The following is a 21138-nucleotide window of genomic DNA, read 5'->3' on the forward strand; positions in this document are numbered from 1 at the left end:
CAGCCTAAATGTAATTGATCAGCCAAGACATGTTTGCTGTCCGAAGTCTGCTTCTTTCGTTTTACACTGAAGCTGGGTGACTAATGTAGCTATCAAGCAAGGGAAACTAGCGTTGTGCAAAGTGCATTCTATGCGTCCACTTGCAACTTCGCCTTGCTGCATCCTATTCATTTAAATGCAGAGCTCTGCCACATCATGATGGGTTGCAGTGAGGCTTTGCCATGCAGTGACAAAGTTCAGCCGATTTCAACTTTATACAAATGAGTGTTGCGGCCACAGCACAGCATTAAACCAAGACTACAAGATTATATTGGTCTTCATTACAACCGCCAAACAAAATACAAACTTTTTTCGAGGGTAGAGAGGGGCAATGGCTCTCTTTCTCGTATCTGAATCCATGATGGTTTTATATAATAATAAAAATAACGTCATTTATCTAATTGTTGACAGTGAGAATCTGGATGGAAGAGCTTTGATTGGATGTAGTTTATGAGGTTCGAGTGAGAAGCCAAAATTTCAATTATAAGGAGCTCTTAGGTTACTTACTAGTAAGAGTGGGCAACTAACTGTCTTGCTTGCGTACATGACTCGTACATTTTAAAACTCATGGAAGTATAAAAAGTGTAAGTCTGTATTTTAGTCTCACTGTAAGCCTCTGTGCAACAACACACAGATTGTAAACTGCTCCAGATATGTTCATTATGCCTTACTTCAGTCAAGAAGAAAACTTTGCATTATCAGCAAAACCACATGAACCCGATGGGGCTGATACCAGCTGATGACACATTAGGCTGCTTGTTCAAATCTGTCACTATGAGTGATGCACTTCCCCGTAGGCAACAGTAAAATCATTTTATCAATTTCAGCGTGCAGAACTGAAGCTTTCTTTGTGCTTGCATGTTTCCAATCATTACATAAAATATGTAGTGATTGGAAATATTGAACGCAACCTGTTTTTTTCCGAGTGAGTATGTGATCTCAGTGTGGATCAGTAGGCACTTAGTTTTGATTTGTTCAATCAGAGTAATAATAAAGTGCGACTGATGTATGACACATTCCTATTCATGTGTTTTCTTGTTCAAAATTGCAGTCTGTAACACTGCATAAAATATCAGAATATAACAGAACATAAAATTTTCAGCTTTGTTAGATCATCTTTCCATATCAGAATAAACGCAACAAAGGCATTCAGAAATCATGTTACGATGGATGCATGTCGACAAGGCTGAATAATTTGCAGAGCTACAGAATTTGCACATTGCTATCGAAATCACAAAAATGTATCTGAAGCCCTGAAGGGCGACATATCGCATTAAACTTACGTGTATCACTCCTGTTAAATTCTAGTGTTTAACAAAAAAGGTTGGAAATTGATAACGTAAAAAACACAAATGTTCTAAGTGGACGTCAGAGGAAAGAAATGAAGGAAAATGTAGGATATGGACCCTTTAAAGGCAGAAAACCAGCAACAACCGCAAACCTAGGTTTGCTAAAGAGAACATGATACATTTTGGAAGGACATACTATTCAAATAACCGTTAGTCATTTAGCATCAGGTCCATAAGTATTTGGACCATGATGCAATGTTTGTAATTCTGCCTCTGTACACCACCACAACGGATTTGAAATGAAGCAGTCAAGATGTCACTGAAATATAGAATTTCAGCTTTAATTCAAGGTGTTTAATAAAAGTATTGCAGTAACTGTTTAGGACTAACAGCCATTTTCTTCACAGTCCTCCTGTTTTTACTTCAAACACATTTTCATTGCTTTATTTCAAATGCAATGGTGGTGCTGTACAGAGGCAACATTACAAAATTTGTGTCACCATCCAAATACTTACGGATTTGACTGTACATCCCCAAAAGGTACGGAATGATCTCTGTCAACTGTTGGCTGCCTATAGAGATTTTTCCAGTGTTTAACAAAGTTCAATACAGTTTTCCTAAGTGTGTCAGAATTTGGAAAGTGAAAGCAGTCTTCTTGAAAACAAGGACCTCTACAAGAGTGCTTTTTGCAGCTACTGAGTATGAGTCAGAGACTGCCTAGGTAATATATTTGCACAAGCACACACTACCTGCATGGTACTGATACAGAGGCTCCTGTGAATGACGAACTGGCTGAGGGCGGCGGACCTCTTGTAGCTGTTCCTGCCGTGCACCATGAGCAGTCTGCCCAAGTGCTTAAACTGAGTCACCGAGAAATCAGCAGCCAGTGAGGCCTGCTTGCCCTCCTGTCAAAATAAACATGGAATAACGTTTCAGTCTAGGGGTATAACAGAAGAAAAGAAAAAGATTTTTTTTATTTTATATACACTACAAGCCGAAAGTATGTAACCAAGCAGTGATTTTTAAAATGTACTCCAAGAAGACATGTTGAGGTACTTTTTCTCGAATTATGAATGAATGTATGTACATGTTTGTATTATGTGTGAATGTGTGGTCGTTCTTGATAACAGTCCTTCATACAGACCAGCTTTAAGTTACAAAATAACGACTGACACACCTCTCAGTCAATCACAGCCACCTTTAAACTCTATTTCCTCCGTCAAGCAAAGGAAAAACTCCAAACAAAACTATCAGCGGCAGTAAATTACTCAGAATCTGCTGTGTAGCCACAGCGCACCAGTGAGGTGGAATTCATTACAGGAGTCTTTAAAACTCAGCTCGCTGGTGTCACTTAATTGTTTTAAACGTTTAATCCTCAGCCATCTTCAGACAGCCTGTAACTGTTTTAGTTGTGTTTGACTTCTTCCATTCTCATTTTTATTAAAGTAAATTATTATTTTCTGTTTCAATCATTTTATTAATAATTTTTTTTATTTTTATTTATAACTGATTAAAATCTTATTGTTTTTATTTGATTTCAATTCTATTACTGTTCACTGTATTTTACTTTATTACTTTTTACAATCCTTTTACTTAATTTTAGTTTGCCTTATTTATCTTTTTATGTTGAAACTTATTAACTGGTTTATATTAATTATTAATTAAATTCCATTTTAATTTCTTTTCAATCCCTTTGCACTGTAAATGCTCGGCCGCATTGAAAACGAGGGTCACTGTCATGTATTTCTGAGAAAATTATTCCATGAAAATAAAGGTTGACTGATTGATAGAATTATTAGATGAAGAGATGGCAAAAAGGATTTTCTGGGGAACTTGTCATTCAGACACACTATCTTGATCATCTGAAGGGCGGTGCTGTAAAGCGGAACAAGAACACAGTGTCACTGATGTGCAGCTAGTGCAGCTCAAGCATCAAAAGCTGTTTAGCTGCATCCATATTGTGCAGCCCTACTGCAGGAATTTAGTCAAACTCATTTGCTACATGTTAATAAATTATTTCCTTAGTTTTACTTCCTTAGTTATCTCATGAAAAAAAATCATATTTTTCATGTTTATTTTTTTAAAAGCTAGTGCTGCTTCCAATTTTCTGTCCTGTAGCGCATGTAAAAAGGCTATAATAAGACTAGAATCTACAATACAGCTAAGAATAGTTCTGAGGGGACCCAGTGCACTCGTTTTGGCCAAGAGAACTACAGACTTGGAGGGAAAAACACAGTCCCACGTTAACCACGGCAATTTAACATGTTAGTCATAAGTGAGTCAATATCAATTAACCAGCTCATAATGTCTCATTTTCAGCCTCTGGAAAGAGTGCTTGGCCGCCACAAGTAGGTCAAAACCTGTGTCTGTACTGTTAGAAGTTCCTTTAGACTCAATATCGTAAAACTGTTTAGAGTCTGAGGGCTAGAACAAATTTCAAAACGCTGCACCGCCTACACTCATGCACTGATTTTTCAATAATACAACACTTCCTTCATGCTCAGACAGTGACAGATGAACTCCCCAGGAGAAATATAGCCAGATATGGGACAAAACACATTAATGCAGTTCAGTGGCCTTCAGTGTCACACAGTACTTCCATCAGTAATGTAAGAAAAGTGAGAACTGTCAGTACAGATGTGCAAGTATTTGCAGAGTATGCTGGAGTGACGCAGTAAGGACAGATGGAGAGATCATTCCGGAAGTGTGCGACACAGTGTGTGCAACAGGGACACAGCGGCTCTTACTTTGCCCTCCACTCCCACGCCACAGTCAGCTTCCTGGATCATGCTGACATCATTTCCTCCGTCCCCTAAGGGAGTGCAGGGTTAAAGGTGTGTCAGTCACAGCTGTGATTATGATGAATGTCAAGATTCTATGATCAATCATGCTGAGGAATTGTGGAAATCGCTACAGGCCCCACAAAACAATATTATCATGATTACCATAAATATTAATTATTAAAATATAAATTCTTGGGTCTCTGTGTCTCTATACTATTTTCAAACTCAAAACATTGTAGTATCATACAATCCCATGCGAAAAAGTTTGGCCAAGCCCAAAATACTAATGGTTCTGGCATCCAGATTGAAACACTATAGAGAATATTTAGTCTCACACTGAACACAAACTTCCTAGGTAATGTTTTTACTTGTTTAAAGCTATCAGTGATAAATGGAACAATAGTGACTCTTATTTTCTGTAAAAGGGTATCCGCATGTTTACCCACAAGACTTCAACATTTAAAGAAATCAAAGGGGAAATATAACCTGTACTAAGTTACTTTATCTATTTGTTTAATTCTTGCATATTTACTGGCTAATCATTTGTTGTTAAGACCATTAAAAGCCTTATGTTTTACCTGCACAGGAGGTACTGTTTTAACTATTTCTCCCGCTCCTACTGCTCAAACTGCCATGTCTTATATATGCCCAATACCAATTTTTGATCACTAACTGGTACATACATTGTGTTCAGCTGCATTTATGATCAATGTCAAGTCTCCATGATCAATCCTGCTCAGTAAATGTAGGAATTGCTATAGACGCAGCGATATAAACATGATATCTGTGCCACAATGAAATGTACTGTGGTTTGTGAAAGATTTGTGGTATGTACTTCCATTTGACTTGAAATTATTCCTTCAAATAAAAATATTTAATTTTATTTAGTGAAGTTTACACTGTTTTCACTTCCATGTTTTTACTGATGACAAGACATATCTATATATACAGGCATACACCCCTGGTCAAATTACGTGTTTTGTTGATTTTTTTGTTGTCTAAGCGACAAAAACATCCTCTAAAGGTAAGATCTAACTTAAACATGGCATTTCTCTGCAAAGTTTAGTGCACAATTTCTATTTTTATTTATTTTTTGTTTAACATATTGGCGAAAAACACTAAATATAAAATGCAACTTTTACATAGGCCATATTTTTTTTTAATTCATTCAATTATTATTATTATTATTATTATTATTAATAATAATAATAATAATAATAACAATAGTACCAATAACGATTATAATAATAATATAATAATAATAATAATTATTATTATTATATGAATATACTATAGTATAACAGAGTGCTGGGTGAGGGTACAATTGTCCGTGCTAGCCGACTGCTCCTAAAACTCCACTGACAGAATCCATGGCCTTACCAGAAAGAATCCATCTTGTAGATTAAGAACAAAAATGCATCCTGGTAATTAATTAAGTAATTGACCTGTATGTTAAAAATATTAATTAAACAATACCATTTTAATTCTGTGTCTCTAAACTAAATATCCCAATATTATACTGTATTGACTATTTCTCCCACTCCTACTTCTCAAACTGCCATGTCTTATATGTCTTACTCCAGTTTGTATTCTTTAAAGAAAGCTTTTATGTCTTACTGAACATTTTACCTAAAAAGATCTTTGAAAACTGAAATGTAGATATAGATAACACAGATCTGAGAAGACTGTATATGTTTTTTCAAAACTTGTGTTAATATCAGATGCAGGGAGGTGTACTTACCCACAGCACAGGTGAGTTTCCCTGTGCGCTCCTGCAGCAGCCGGACAATCTGAGCCTTCTGAGTAGGTGCGCAGCGGCAGCACACCACGGCCGGACACTGACATGCCAGCTCCATAAACTCATATTCATAGAACTTCAGACACACCTGCAGAACAGCACTGCTTAGAGACCTTAACCACTAAAGACATCACCCACATTATATTGGTGAAATAGCAAAACGGGTTACACAAACAAGTTTTATTTATCTAGTAATGTTGGCTCCATTTTTGTTAGTTCTATAATATGTTTTATGTAAAGCTGGTATATCAATATCGACAGGTGTCTGAATTGGCCAGTATTAGCAGACAATACTGTAACAAATCTAGCCTAAAATATCACACACAGTCACATTGTGTGATGTTGTTGGTCATGTTGTTAGCTGTGTAGCTCTTTCTGTACGATAGTAAAATGTTTGAATAGTCTACTTTTAGATGTTCATCTTAAATAAAGTGTTTTAATTAAAAACAGCTTATTTTAAAGATTTGTAGGTTCAGTATTGATATTGGATGATACTCAAGGTGTCAATATCAACATCGGGAAAGAAAAAGTAGTATTGTGTCACCTTTAATTTTATGTATAATTACAAAGGCCCAACCAATATATCATTTGACCAATAAAACCAGTTATACTATAATTCAGTATCGCAAACGTATTACTAATCCAAAGTGTTTTTGTTAAGTAGAACATATAGTGGTGTTTGAAGCTACACTAAATATGATTTGGAGGTTTGGAGACATCTCTGTTGGAAGCTTTTAATCCAAATCCATTAGTAAGAACAATGGGCTGCTGAATAATAAGCAGCATTTATTTGTTAAGCATGTAGAGAACGTTTCTGATCAGTGTATAAAACACTTGTTGAAGACAAGCTTCAGTTTAAACAGTAACATGTGCCTTTGACATATCGCCAGCAACAATGTCAATGCAATGAGCGCACATGAAGTTATATGTATTTATCACATGGCCAGTAAGACAACTGGCTGAAATTGAAAGTTGTTTCACATTATGACTGGCTGCGGCAGGCGCATGAATGCGGAGGTTTAGTGGTGAGGCTTACCTCAAGAGAGTCTCCTGATATCACTAAAGCGCAGTCGTGCTTCCGCCTGAAAGCGTTAAGCTCGAGGTGGGCCTCACTTCGTGTGGTCACCTGCAACACAGTGAAGAGTACACTGTCAGCCTTCTATTACACTCATACAAAGGCACTGGCACATATGCTCACACAAGCACGCACACATACCCCACACAGACATGCAGATAATAATCTAACCCAAATAAACTAAAGAGCTAAACCACACCAGTAACAAGAGAGTACAGCTGCTTACTTCAACTGTCAGCTGTGTTAAAGACCATGGCCCAAGCCAACTGCTTAACTGTCGTGAGCTCACTCGCCTGCTGCTCTCGTGTGGGAAAGAGTTTCATAAAGGAAGCGCAGTTTTAAGCCTGTCACCTTAAGGTGACTGTTTGAAGTGAACTGAATAGATATACCTTATTAGAGGCCAATTCCATTTAAATTTTGCTGTACTGAAGACAAATTTAAAATCCTTATAGAAATGTACACTACAAGCTAAAAGTTTGGAAGCAACACTAACTTTGTAAACATAAACATGAAAATTGTGTTGTTTCAACAACAAATAATGAACACCAATACATATTAGGACTATCAAACAATTCAAATATTTTGTGCAGATTAATCACATTTGTTTTATTTGCTTAAACTTTACTCATAACCTAAACAATTGTTTTTTCCATTTAAAAGGAGTCCATTTCGTTACAGCTATATACCATCGTATGCAAAACTTTGGGGGCCTCAAACTATGGCTTCCTTACATGTTTTGTTAATTTTATAAAAAAAATAAGTTAAGACATCCTCTACAGGAAAGACATTTTAATGAACATATTGGGAAAATAACAAACATAACATGTAGCCTGTGCAAACGTTATGGCACATTTGATATTTTATGTTTTTTTCCCTAAAATCTTAAAAACAAATAGAAATTGTGCGCTAAAATGTGCCGAAAAATGACATAGTTAGGTTTGTTCCCTTTAGTGAATGTGTTCACTTATTTGCACTTAAAAAAGGAACAAAACAGGTAATTTGACCAGAAGCACTACATTTGTTGCGTATGACTAAGTCAACAAATTTAGCTTTATAGGAAAATATTTACTACTTTCAGCAATTCAACAAAATTATTTTAACCCTGTGAATGCAGGTTTCACGTAACTCTGAATATGAAAATCACATGATTTTTGTGTCCGGTGAACAGTGGCTGCATGTTCCAACAGTAAGTGTATACATCGTATACATCATTTATACAGTCAAAGATTTCAACTCCTCCGTGATTGTAGTCTCTCGCTCTCACTCTCGTTTACACAGGTCATGGATGCTTGTAGAGGCTCCTGAAGCCTTCCACTGTGCGGTTGCTTTTGTTAGTTTGCTGCTTGTTGAACAAAATTTTGGCATTGTCTATTTACACTAAGTGAAAATAGCATTTTACTAATTTGCCTAGTAAACCATGTGACTACAGCACATCAAAACACTTTCTGCCATTTTGTATTTTCCATGAAAAAAAAAAAAAAGAGGCAGCATCGGGAGAAGCTGTGCTCAAGAAAGAAGTACAGAGTAGGGATATATGGAGTAATAAGCTCACCGGACAAAAAAAAATGACTGACTGAAAAATAAGTGACTGAAATTAGAGTAACAGCTCAATTCGATTTGGACTGGACAAGTTTCTAGATGTAGGTGACATCAATATTCAGCCGCTCCTGCATCGGATAATTGCGCAGTTTGGCCAGATTTCGTGGATGCCTTCCCTGGCATCTTACTCATTGTTCTAGGTAGTCCCATAGAGTTTAAATTTTTGTAGTCGCTTTCGACATCTAATTGCATTCAAATTCTGCTAAAAAGATTAACTGACCATTCAATATAGTGCAGTGACATAAGTAGTGTCTTTTGGTTAATAGGTTGAATTAAAAATGGCAAAAAAAGTCTCTAGAGGGCCAGACCCAAATTCTACCATATCAATCTGTCTTCAGCTCTTGGCCAACAGAGGATGTTTTCTAATTAGTAGACATACAAACTTCAGCCATTCATCTGTCACCTTCAGAAACATTTCGACTCTAATCCAGATGTCATTTGTTGTCCAGGAGGAAGTAGCTCCAGATGCTGGGTCTCTTGGGCGACCTGGTCCTCGGGGAGTGGCTTGATTGTTTTCAAGCCGTGCCAGCCATTGTCTTCCTTTTCCAGGAACCGCTGTGCTGCCGTAGGCAGGCCGTAACCTTCCTAAGGGCTGAGCCTCTCTCTGCTTTGGCTGGCTGCCACAAGGGAACTCCAGCACATTCGCTCGTGCAGGTACGGAGGCCATGGAGTGCTGTGGGAGAACTTAGCCCTCTGTTCAAAGCCCCTAAGGGAACTCTTCAGCTGCTTTTCAAGTTTTTGGGGCCATCCGGATGTGTTTGAAGCATGCCCAACATAGGGAGAGTAGTGGATTGAAAAGCCTTGCCAAGGACCCTCAGATATTCTCTCATTTAGCCGCTGTTGCCTTTGACGGCCTTTATAATAATGTGTGCAGTTTTAGCTACTGTTAGACAGAGATTTAAACGAATGTCGTGAAGACACTTACAGGCCGAAAGACATGTATGTCCTGATTGCGGGTCACTAGGTGGGCGTTCTTGGCAGTGCAAGTTGCCGTCTCCAGTTTGTCCCCTGTCAGCATCCATACCTTAGCAAAGAGTAAAGATGTTAACATAACTCATCTAAGTTAGTCATTAGACTGACATAATATGTATGTTGCATCAGTAATAATAAACATATTGTATTAAAGAAATACACCAGTGTTTTTCAACCTAATCTCTTTGTCACATCTGCATTGTAACACTGATTACCACAGACGTGGTGACTTGAAACACACATAAAAGAAGAAATCAAGCAGCTGCTGAATTCTATTAGTGAATTGTTTATGCAATACAGAACATTTCATGAATTATTCAGTCAAATGTATTTGTAAAGTAAGCTGTGAATCTGAATAATTCATTCAAAGATAGGACTAGTTTTCCAGAAGGAAGAATCTGCGGTAATACCTGACAAACACAGTGGTGTGGGTTAGGGCTGGGCGATAAAATGATAAAAATAATTATCGCAATATAAATTTCCTCAACAGAAATGTAAGAAATGTTCGATAAATGTTTGACATAACAGACCATTCTCACACTTGCACATTTTAGTGACAGCCCTGGTGGCATTTTCTACTGTTAGAAAAGCGACACTACTCTGCTGTCACCATTAGAGGGTGCCCTTCCAAGTTTTTTGACATTATTCAAAGTTTTTTGAGGCGGGGGGGCGGAAATATAAGTCTGTGTGAAGTAAACAATGGGCAGTGCTTTACAGTTTTAAAAGACAGTACCACAAAAAGTCAGCAGACAGCTTCCCAGGCTAGTTGTTTTTAGCAGCTGGCTAACATGAAACAGTGCTCTGTCACTCGCACAGCATGGCCAATTGATGTTATTGTAGTGAACTACAGTGGTCAAACAAGACAAAAAGCACTGATTTCATTTTAAACACGCCTAAAAGGAGGCCGTTATTTGTCTGGTGCAAAAGAATCACAGTTAAGGCATTTACACAGTGAGTGTCAGATATATTGCACTTCTTCTATCCCTGAAACTACTATGATGGCATAGAGAAATCCGAATGACTGCTAGCTTGTGTTTCAGTACTGTGATCTGCTCTGACATGGATGTGGTAGGACTGATAGGAGTAAGGTGGCGTGATCCACCACTGACATACAGGGCCAGCTAATTTTTGCTATTCATACTAAGCAGACATTGTTGAGAAACCAAACAGTTTAGCACCTGTAACCAGATAGCCTAGCACTTGTCATCAGGCAGCTAAAATAATCAGTTTTCTTTGTAAATTATGAATATTACAAAGAACGCAGCTATGCTGTGGGTGTGAGAGTGCTGCTTCAACCAGCTGGTGGAAACAGCTAACCTAGGAAACTTTCTCCCACTGTCCCATTACAGATTTGTGAAATGTTCTGCTGTTCGGCAAGAGTTTATCATGTTCTGACCATAAAGAATAGTTTAAAACCACAATCAATCGTTTCAAACTTTCATTCAGAGGAAAACATCAGCCTTTAAACTTGAAAGAAATTATGATGTGACATATATTGTGATAATTATTGTTATCGACTAATATGAAAATTTTTAACGTGATAATATTTTTGGCCACATTGCCAAGCCCTAGTTTGTGTGGAGTTTCCTCTCTCAGGCTCCTCCCTGATCGAGCAAGGATATGACAACAGGGAAGGAAAAGTAACTAGAACTGCTGTTTAACTGCCTTGCTCAGTTGTTTGAACATTGGATAAACTTCATAAGAACAGCTTTGGCAAGACATTCTCTCATATCTGTCTTATCATAAAACTCATTATTGTTGCTGTAGTCTCAAATATACATTCTCTAGACATGAATTTCAAATGTTTACTTGTGGAATTTAGCAAATGTCCATGGCTTCTAATGTAGTGAGTTTTGAGTCAGTGGGTTTTCTGTTGAGGGAAATGTGTTGAAATTGTTGCATGTGGTAGACAGTCGTTCAGTGTAGATTTAGTGAACAGAAATGAGGCTGAAAAATGATGGATGTTCAGGGCTAATGCACCAACTGGACCGTTGATAAACAATAAGTTTGACAATGCTGTGTAAATGCAGACATCCTACTTTAATGCCAGCATTGCGCAGGATCTCCAGTGTTGGCCTGACGTCAGCCTGTAGCTGGTCCTCCACTCCTGTCAAACACAACAACTCCATCTCCATCTCCAGACTCTCAATCACTGTGGCAACCTTCAGAGAGCGGTCGTGCACACTTAGCTTGGCCTGGACATAGCGAGCCTGTAGGAGACAGAACCAGACATGTCAGACTTTAAGGTGTAACCTCAATGACAGTGTTAGGTTATCTGACAGCCAACCACAAAATACAATCGTGAGTAAAAGGCCCAGAGCAAGCTAGTCTCTAGTATCAATTGGTGCTTCCCTTACACAAATAAGCTTGTGTTTTACAACAATATTTGGGCATGGGTGACCTATAGGTAACTTATTAGCTTTCAATAGCAAAATTTCCATGCACTTCATAATGTTAGTAAGGGTGTAATGATTTTAACACAATATATTTTAAAATACTGTGACACAGCACTACTTAATAATTTAAGTATCTGAGCCAAACCAGATAATGTAAACAGAGCTTGGTAGAATTAAGAAATTAACACATAAAACAAGCTGAATTTTGATCTTAGAATCCAAAATCATATTGAACCTGAAAATGAGCTCACTGGACAAAAAATTAGGCTCATGAATTTTTTTCCCCCTAATATTTGGTTACATGTCCCCGTGACTTAATAACACAACCAATCTTGTCAAGCAAAGACTACACCAGTCTCTCTTATGCATTCCAGTTTCCTCTTCCAAGAACTGGGTGCATATTTCAGCCAGAGTTTGTATGTGCCTATTTCAGCATTTCACATACTATTAAAAGTTTTGAACTTGTATTGAGGTTCTGGTTATTTTGCTGGTCACAGTTACAGTGTTCCATCATGTTTGTTGATCCAGTCACATACAGTCACCCTACAGATGTCCTTCTGGAGTGTGGGAATGTTAATGTTTTGCTTAAATATGAAGCACAAAGGTAGTGTAAGAGTGGGCTAAAATGGACAGGAATTCAAGACACTAGTGTAATTCTTACCTGATAGGATTGATGCTGTTTTAATGGCAACTGGATGCTTAATCACACATCGAAAAAGAAATGACTGCTTGTGAATAATTATCTGTCTGGGGTGCCTAATATGTGTATAGTATGCATATAGTTACACAAAAGTACTAGGGATGTATACAGGCAGGTATTTACCAACATTATATAAAGAGGGACATAAATACAATATTATACAACAACACAAAATGATGAATGAAACATACCAAAAACCCATTTTAAATGTAAAAGTATTAAATTAATTCAACAGTAATTACATGAATGTAATGATACAAGTGTATTGATACTAAGGTGGTCATGACTACTTGAGCTTGATTACATGATTACTTGATTAAAAAAAAATCAATTAAAATCTATCTTTTAGGCTTAAGAGATGTATTGTTTAACATTATTCCAACAAAGTATTTTAGACCTTTTGGTCACTGTGGTCTAATTTTTACATGACTATTTCATAGCCTCTCTTCACCTCTTAGAACTAAAACTTTATTAAGGCTATGTTTGTTACTGTGCATTTAAGACCAATACATGATAAATGAGCTCTGTTCTGATTGGCTGTCCTGTACTGTGCCTCATTCAAGGAGCATTCAAAGCTAAAACACTACTTCCAACTTCAATATGAATGGGTGGAGCTTAACTGCTGTAGGCTGAATAGGAGGATATATGTAAATGAGCTGGTTCTCATGGCATCACAGATACAGCAAATTAAAAAACAGGCTGTTTTCGCAGCATCGCTTACATGTTCAGGGTTGGTAGTGAACGGTAAATTTTGAAACTACATATACATATTACCTCAAACTTTATTTAAAAACAGCAAGCAAACCATTATATGGGCCATTTTTGTTGTTTTATTGATTACTCGATCTTACTGATCACTTAGTGGTTTTATTAACAGCTCACTTTCCATGATATTTTCAGCAGCCCCTTGCAAAAACGTCACTTTGTAATGCCCAATCTTCCAGGAGCTTCAAATCACAGTAACTCTGGCCTGAAGAGGTTCCTTTAGAAAATCACTGCGATGTACTTCACTCAGACAGCAATATCATGCAGGATGAAAGTCTACAAGAAGTCTGAGGATTCAGAGTTATAAATAAATGATCCCACAACATGAAGAAGACTAGATTGTTTGTTTTGAAGAAAACTACGATCCAAAATTGTGCCCACAAATACTCCTATAAATTAAGCAATGTCAAGTGCCATAATATGCAGTTGCCAAATGCCAAATTGCAGCTTGGAGGGCGCAGCCCTCCACCAGTGAATGAGATAAAGCCAAGACAATGTGCGTGTGAGTCACACAGGAACACACTCTCACTTGGTGAGTCACACATACTCTGAGTCATCGCCGCCCACTAGCGCACACACAATTACACAGTGCAGCAGTGAGAAAAGGGCCACAGCGAGAAGAAACAGTCTTGTGTGTGTGTTTTTGTGTGTGTGGGTGGGTGTCTCTCCATGTGTGCGTGTGTGTACACATGTTCATAGACTGGGTAACCAACACTCTGACATTTTTGAGCAATCCCTGTGGAAAACTTGTTGCTGCATTTCTTGTTTTGAGACTATTATTGATGTTGGATGGTTACTCAGCAACCAACATAGATATCTAATGCTAATTCGGCACCTGGACATTTTGGCTATGATACCTATAAACAAGCGTCCAAACGGGCACATCCGTTCCACTATAAACAAGAAAACACAGGTTCTGGGCTTTTCCCTTCATGTTTCTCAGTATGTGGTCTTGTTTCTGTGTACATAACCTGCACGCTGACAGAGGGCTTCCAAAGCTCGCACATACATCAGAAACATGCTGATGACTTTACCACATGTCTTTTGGTATGGATTCTTCTGCAAATTGATGTGAAGGTCAGTTGAGCTATGCGTTATTTGTGAGTCAAATGATTTTCAGTCGACCGCATCTTCCTACTGGATTCAACAGTCTGTAAAATTCCTTTTTGTCCGTCACAGGGCAATGCTAAACCTGCCTGCACACTCCTAGTGTTCTTTCTATAATGGGCTACAATGGGGACTGTAGCCTTTTATAAACCACTAATAGCTCTGTCCCAGATGTCACGTATTTCATATTGATGTTGTACAATTTTGGTAAAGCACCTGAAGATTACAGTCAAAGATTACTCCCTTGGCCACTAAAGGTCTTTTACAGTACTGGACCTGGTATCTAAAACATGTATCTAACAAAATGCTGGCATTAATTCATTTAATGAAAAACTTCAATGGGCATTTTTAATGAAACTTATGTATTAAATTATATAATATTGAGGAACTTTTGGTAAAAACTATTTTACCTCTAATTTTGAGATTTGGGACTGAAAACATGCAAATGTAAAGCAAAGGTAAGCCCCTGCTGGAGTGGGCTCAAGGCTGCTACTTTTATTTAAATGACGTACATTAGCGCAATTTGCATGGTACTAGATCCCCCTTCTGGAGAAATTTTGGAATGCTAAATGTGAGCAAGTTAGTGAGTGAGTTCCAAATCTGTGTCTATAAGCTTAACATATTAAAAAACAGTAAATGCTTTCTGTCATTATTGTGGCTATAGACACCTTTGGGGAAGCAAAGTATTATATTTCTTAACACTTTACAATTGACCTGGCTTACAAATCCAACTCATACACTGATGCTGTACAAAAAATGCTTAGAATTTTCCTTAAAAGGCATGTTGCATGTTGGGAAAAAAAACACCACAGAGACAATGTAACATCTGAACTACTGTGGCCTAACTATTTATACCTGTATGTATTAGCAAGCTGTTTAACATTAAATTTGTGCTCTGTAGTTCTCTACAAAGCACTGTCATCAGGTTACCTGTCAGTTATCATTCACATCTGATTATATTGCTCTATTGTACAGGACTATATAGCACAGTCCAAAAGTTGTGCTATATAGTTTTCTAGTTTGACCTAAAGGCATCTCAGGCGACTTCTCAAAAAACTGCTCAAGAGAATGCAGAGAGTGTGCAAAACTGTATGAAGGCAAAGGGGGCTAAAAAGAAGAATAGCTTTGATTTGTTTTTTGGTCACTGGAAAATCTCATATGCTTTTCATAACTTTGATGGCTTCTTTATTATTGTAATTATGGAAATTCATAAAAATAAACCCTTCTATGAAAGGGTGTGGCCAAAATTCAACTTCTTCTTTGTGTTAAAAGTTTAAGATAAACATGGAAAATGCAGGTCATAATAATAACCAATTACAGACACCTCACCTCAAAGTCTTGGTACTGCTCTTCTGTCAGAGACTTCTTGGCTACCACCAACACTCGCAACCCCTCACGAGCCATGTTTCCACACTGAGGGAAACAGAAACACCACAGTAGTCACTCTGTGCCATCACAAGTCAAATATTTATGTTATAAATGGACCTACAATACAATATATGTGTAAATACCTCTTCTTCGAGCCAATCATTATACTGGACGATACCAGACATCACAACATCAGCGCCTTTCATGTAGAAAGTGATCTCTCCAGTTGACTCATCCTAAGATAAACAGTAGAGCATATGTTTATAATATCAAAATTTCAGTAACACTTTATTTAGGGGACGACATAGGAACTTTCAGGGAACATGACTCCTGTATAAGCACTGAATGACACTTCAATACTTGAGTATTTATGAACAGCTTGTGTCACTATTTATGTAAATGAGCTTGTATTGATAATGAATGCCAGGGGTGGAGAAAGTACAAATCTTCTGTACTTGAGTAACAGTATAAATAGTAGTTTATACTGTAATATAATAAGTAAAATATTACTTAAGTAACCGTAAAAAGCCCCCTATTTATATTTCTATTAAAAACATTAAATATTCATACCTTGGATATGTACCAGTTCTATATTGTGATGTTTAATCCCAATGCATTACCAGAGAAAGTAATAAGCTAAATCTTCACAAATCACAATTTCACACTTTCTATTGAGAGATGGCTGTCCTAAACACTAACCCCTAAATTTCCACTTGTGAAACTAGTACTTAAATGTTTTTGTATTTTTCAATGTTTTTTTAAGAGATCTCTTTGATTTCTTTTAAAGTGAAGTTACATGATTTAGATTTATCAGGAGTTAAATTTTTAAATACTTTCAAAAACATTCAAAATGCTGTCCCATGTTTTCATATTACTACTGAAACACAAAGAGTTTTAGCCACACCCCTGCATTTTAGAGCAGGAAGTGAGACTGCATCCCTGTCCCCTTATGACCACATGGTAAGCAGTTAGGTCCCACTGTCTGGAAGTAAATTTGTCTGAAAATCAAGGATTTTCACTAATTTTTTGTGGTTTAATGATGATATTATGATTTTGTGTGTGTACAGCTGTTCGAAGTGTTTGTAAGTTATGCTCAAATTAGCTAAAATTATTACTTTCAAAAATATTTGGTAAAGTTTCGCTAGTGTTATGATTGTTCTTGAAGTGACAGAATGGAATAAAATAAACATAATTAAGGAATAGGGTCACTCAAAGCAAAAGGATTTTAGTCTGAAGTCCAAGTCAGTCCAAAATATGTTTTCAACTCTGATTTTGAACAAAATCAGCAGCAATGATAACTATATTCAATATCTGCTTTACAATAAGGATAATAACTTTGTGGACAAAGGATAAGATATTGTGTTTTCCACTTAGTAACAAAGATTTATTTTTGGCAGCCTTAAGAGTCCTTGAAGGTGTTTGAAAGGATATGAAAAGGAAGCCCACATTAATTACAAGTTTCCTGAAATACACTAATACAGCCTCCTGTCCAAGCCAACAACAATAGTCAGCTATTTTCTCTTGGACAGAGTTAGTCATCAGGTTCAGAGGAGGGGAACGGCTTCCCAAGATGACCCCAGGCCTAAAGAGATAACTTAGTGAGGGGTTTTGTTGTATGAAAATTTGCAAAGGAACATGACAAAGCTCTGGAATATTTTATAATCACACTTAACAACTAACAGAGATATTAACCTTCTTTCCATGGAAAGCTGTATTATTAGCATTAGCATAGCGGCAGAGTGGGAGGGGCGAAACTTACTCGCACTATGATTCCCATGCGTTTGCTCTCGTAGGTGAAGGGGAAAATCTGCAGGATGGTGAAATTGAGTATTTGTCCACTAGGGGTCCTCAGCTGCATAGAGGATTGATCTCTTCCCACCAGGGTCAGCCCCACACTTTCTGTCCACTGCACCAGGGACACCTAGCGCATGAGAGGGAAAGAGTTAGTCAAAGAGTGAATATTTCTTCCTTATTGTACTGTACAGTCATATGCGAAGGCTTGGGCACCCTAAGTCAAATAACATATTTTGCTGACTTTCTGAGTGAAAATAAGTTAACACATCCTCTACTGAGAACACATTGTGCACATTTTAATGCAATTTACTGTTCATTTGTTGAATTTAACATATTGGGGAAAAAAACAAAAGATAAAATATGGCCTGTGCAATAGTTATGGCATATGCTATGTTTTGTTTCAGTATGTTAAACTCAAAATCAATAAATCAATGGAAATTCTGCACTAAAATGTGTGTTCTATTTAGAGGATGTGTTAACTAATTTTCACTTTAAAAATTCAACAAAATGTTTTTTGACCAGGGGTGTTCAAACTTTTGCATTCGACTGTATGTTGTCACCTGCAAATAAGATGTATAACTAAAATCCGGCCACGATTTAACTAGTATCCTGCTACAAATGTTTGAGGCCATGGAAACTGCTCTCATGGAACTACAGCATAGACCAAAACTGGCAATGGTAAGACTTAATGGAAATATAACTGCCCTACATAACAATAACTGACCCACACACACATACATACACGTACACACAATTATTTATAGCAATTTTTTTGCTTTCACATTTTTTCACACTTTTTGCTTTCAAATCTATGAACAAAGAAGTTATGTAAATGATAAATAATACACTGCAATATGCTAAATTCAGCACATTAATTTTATTATAACTTCTTATTCTCGACGTTATACAGATTTCTTATTCATTTCAGAATGTTATAAATGCTTCCTCATGTCCTACTAACTGCTTAAAACCTGTAAAGCTGCACATGATTAGTATATAATCACATGCAAAAGTGTCAACACCTCCGGTCAAATGATGTTTTAATGATTTTCTAAGCGAAAATAACACATGCTCTACAGAAAACACACTTAAATATTAGGAAAATAAAATTATAAAATGTGTTATAATGTTTGCACCACGCACATTTTATGTTTCATTTTTCCCCCCTAAATATGTTAAATTCAGTAAATAAACAGTAATTGTGCATAAAAATGTGCAGAAATTTGTTTTCTACCAAGGATGAGTTAACTTATTTTCATCACGAAACATGTAATTTCACCATGGGTAAAACCTTTGCTTATGATCTTATTGGAATCATAGAACCAAACTGGTTTCATATTATTAGAAACTTTTGAACTGTACTGTAGTGTTGTCAAGTTTACATAAACATAAAAAATGTCTTTCAATTCACAACAAATCCACAAAATTCTTCACATTCTCAAAAATGAAATTTAAACTACAAAAGCTATCACCCAAGATTTGCAAGTAGATCTGTACTAAACTACCATCTACTTTCTTTTCAATGGACACATGAAGATAAAGCAAACCAGATGACATCCATTAGTGTAATGCTGAAAGGGGGGGCATTTCTGGGAGGCAGAAGTTATTGCCCAATAACTTCCAGACCAGAGGTTAGGGAGAGATCAAAAACCCTATTTCTTATGCCCTTTGCAACTAGCTGCTAATGACATATCTCACAGCATCCAGATGGGCAGAGAAAGACCAAAAGTAACCAGGTTCCGCTGCTAGACTGCAACCACCACAATCAACAAATGAGCCCGGTCCCTGGTGCGTTCATACAACCGTTTTTTTTTCTTCTTTTTTTCTTTTGTAAAGGTCTGAGAGGTATGTAAGAGCCTCTTCCAGTTGCAACAGAAACGTTACCACAAATCAGACATTACTTAAAAGTAAGTCTGCATGATACGGACAACATAAGACCAGTTTTGTGATTTTTCTGTGATGATACACCTTTTATTACTTTAAATAAAAACAAAAAGCTTGGGAGAAAAATGTGATACATTATGACAAAAATGATTTACTTTGTTTACTTTTAATGTTTAGGTGATCTACTGTGCTAAAATGTCTGCATTTTATTCAGTTTACTGCAGAAACACAATTCTCTGAAATGCTATTACGGAACTACACATCGATGTAGTTCCAGGTAGATGTAGTTCAAGTTCCACATTTTCTGAATTATTTTCAGCATTAGCAGCGTCAATAGCGGTTTCAGTAGATACAGTACTGTGGAAATGCTTTAATAGTGAACATTACAATAAATAAAATAGCGATAAAGATTAACAAACCGTTTAGCCATACTTCTAAGTAGGGTTGAGGATTTTTCATTTGTTTATTAAAATCAAAATTTGATCTGGCAAAAAAAGCTTAAACTGATTTTAGCCCCAGTTTTTCAGTTGCAGACAAATTTCTGAGGTAATCACAGTTGAATTGCAATCACAACACTGGTCCAAAAAATGCAATTAGATATTTTCCTTAAATCATCCAGTCTCAATTGGAAGAATCTTGAGGGTTCAGGTGTTGGTAATATGACATCCTTCTGTTTATGGTCAACTTGTGGCCATGCTTGGCATTTCCTCTTTTGGCAACATCTGTCGAGTCCCACATGTAGTGTTAAACTATAAACATTTAAGGCTATGGAGTTTACTGAGCTTCCAAATACCATCTGTATATCTACTCTTAAATCAGGATCCACAGTCCATAATTCACTTACATCTTTCCTGTGAATAATGTGTCTGGAGTGAACAGTAACAACTTTACCTATGTGAGTGTTTAGTCACCGTCTCGCTGCATGTACACACACTAAGTCAATAGGCATGCAGGGTTACGCCTGCCACCACAAACGGCCCTGCTGGTATTAGGAGTGAGTGTATCTGCGTAGGCCCAGCACAGGCCCGGCAGGGACCCGCCTGCGTCACTGCCAAACCACACACCACTGCTGACCTTGACTTAATCCCAGTGCCCAGAAATGAGCATATGCACAGGAGCACATATGTTGAACAAATCAGCACAGCAAACCACACTCCACCTTCTGGGATTATTTTTAGTCTGAGAAAATGTTAATAGGCTAATCTATTTAGCAGATTTCTCTCGCAGACAAGGGTCAAGAGACACAAGAACAAGGTTTGAGACATGGAAAAAAATATGGGATAGAGCAATTGACTAAACAAGTCTTTTCAGGTATGACGCACCAAAGAGATATGTCTCAAAATCATCCTGCTAATCACAGCCAGCTCAAGAAGCAGAGAAAATCTTACTGAATGATCTAATCTGGGAGCAATATCTAGCAACAAAGGCCTCTGAGCTAAATCAGTAACAGCCCGAACAGCCCTTCCAAAAATCTCTGAAAAATACAATATCAAAGTCTCCTGGGTTTTTTCCAAAGGTAAATGTTTTCAGACAATCTACCTTTTGCTTTATCAAAGCCATTAGCCTAAA

At 37.1% G+C, this 21138-nt stretch overlaps 1 protein-coding gene across 2 annotated transcripts in view; it reads right to left on the reverse strand.

The window, feature by feature from the left end:
- The window catches only part of LOC118823115 (probable phospholipid-transporting ATPase IIA), a 62681-nt gene that overhangs the window by 12158 nt on the left and 29385 nt on the right, over positions 1-21138 (reverse strand). For both annotated transcript variants that reach the window (XM_036592518.1, XM_036592519.1), the window contains exons 15-23: positions 17651-17812; positions 16035-16127; positions 15853-15936; positions 11595-11765; positions 9509-9607; positions 6946-7035; positions 5853-5997; positions 4076-4140; positions 2078-2233 (exon numbers count right to left, since the gene is read on the reverse strand). In XM_036592518.1, coding sequence (XP_036448411.1) covers positions 2078-2233; positions 4076-4140; positions 5853-5997; positions 6946-7035; positions 9509-9607; positions 11595-11765; positions 15853-15936; positions 16035-16127; positions 17651-17812 — 1065 coding nt within the window. The remainder of the gene's footprint in view (positions 1-2077; positions 2234-4075; positions 4141-5852; positions 5998-6945; positions 7036-9508; positions 9608-11594; positions 11766-15852; positions 15937-16034; positions 16128-17650; positions 17813-21138) is intronic.

Source organism: Colossoma macropomum, unplaced genomic scaffold (assembly GCF_904425465.1).
Source record: "Colossoma macropomum unplaced genomic scaffold, Colossoma_macropomum, whole genome shotgun sequence".
In the NCBI taxonomy this organism is placed as follows: Eukaryota; Metazoa; Chordata; class Actinopteri; order Characiformes; family Serrasalmidae; genus Colossoma; species Colossoma macropomum.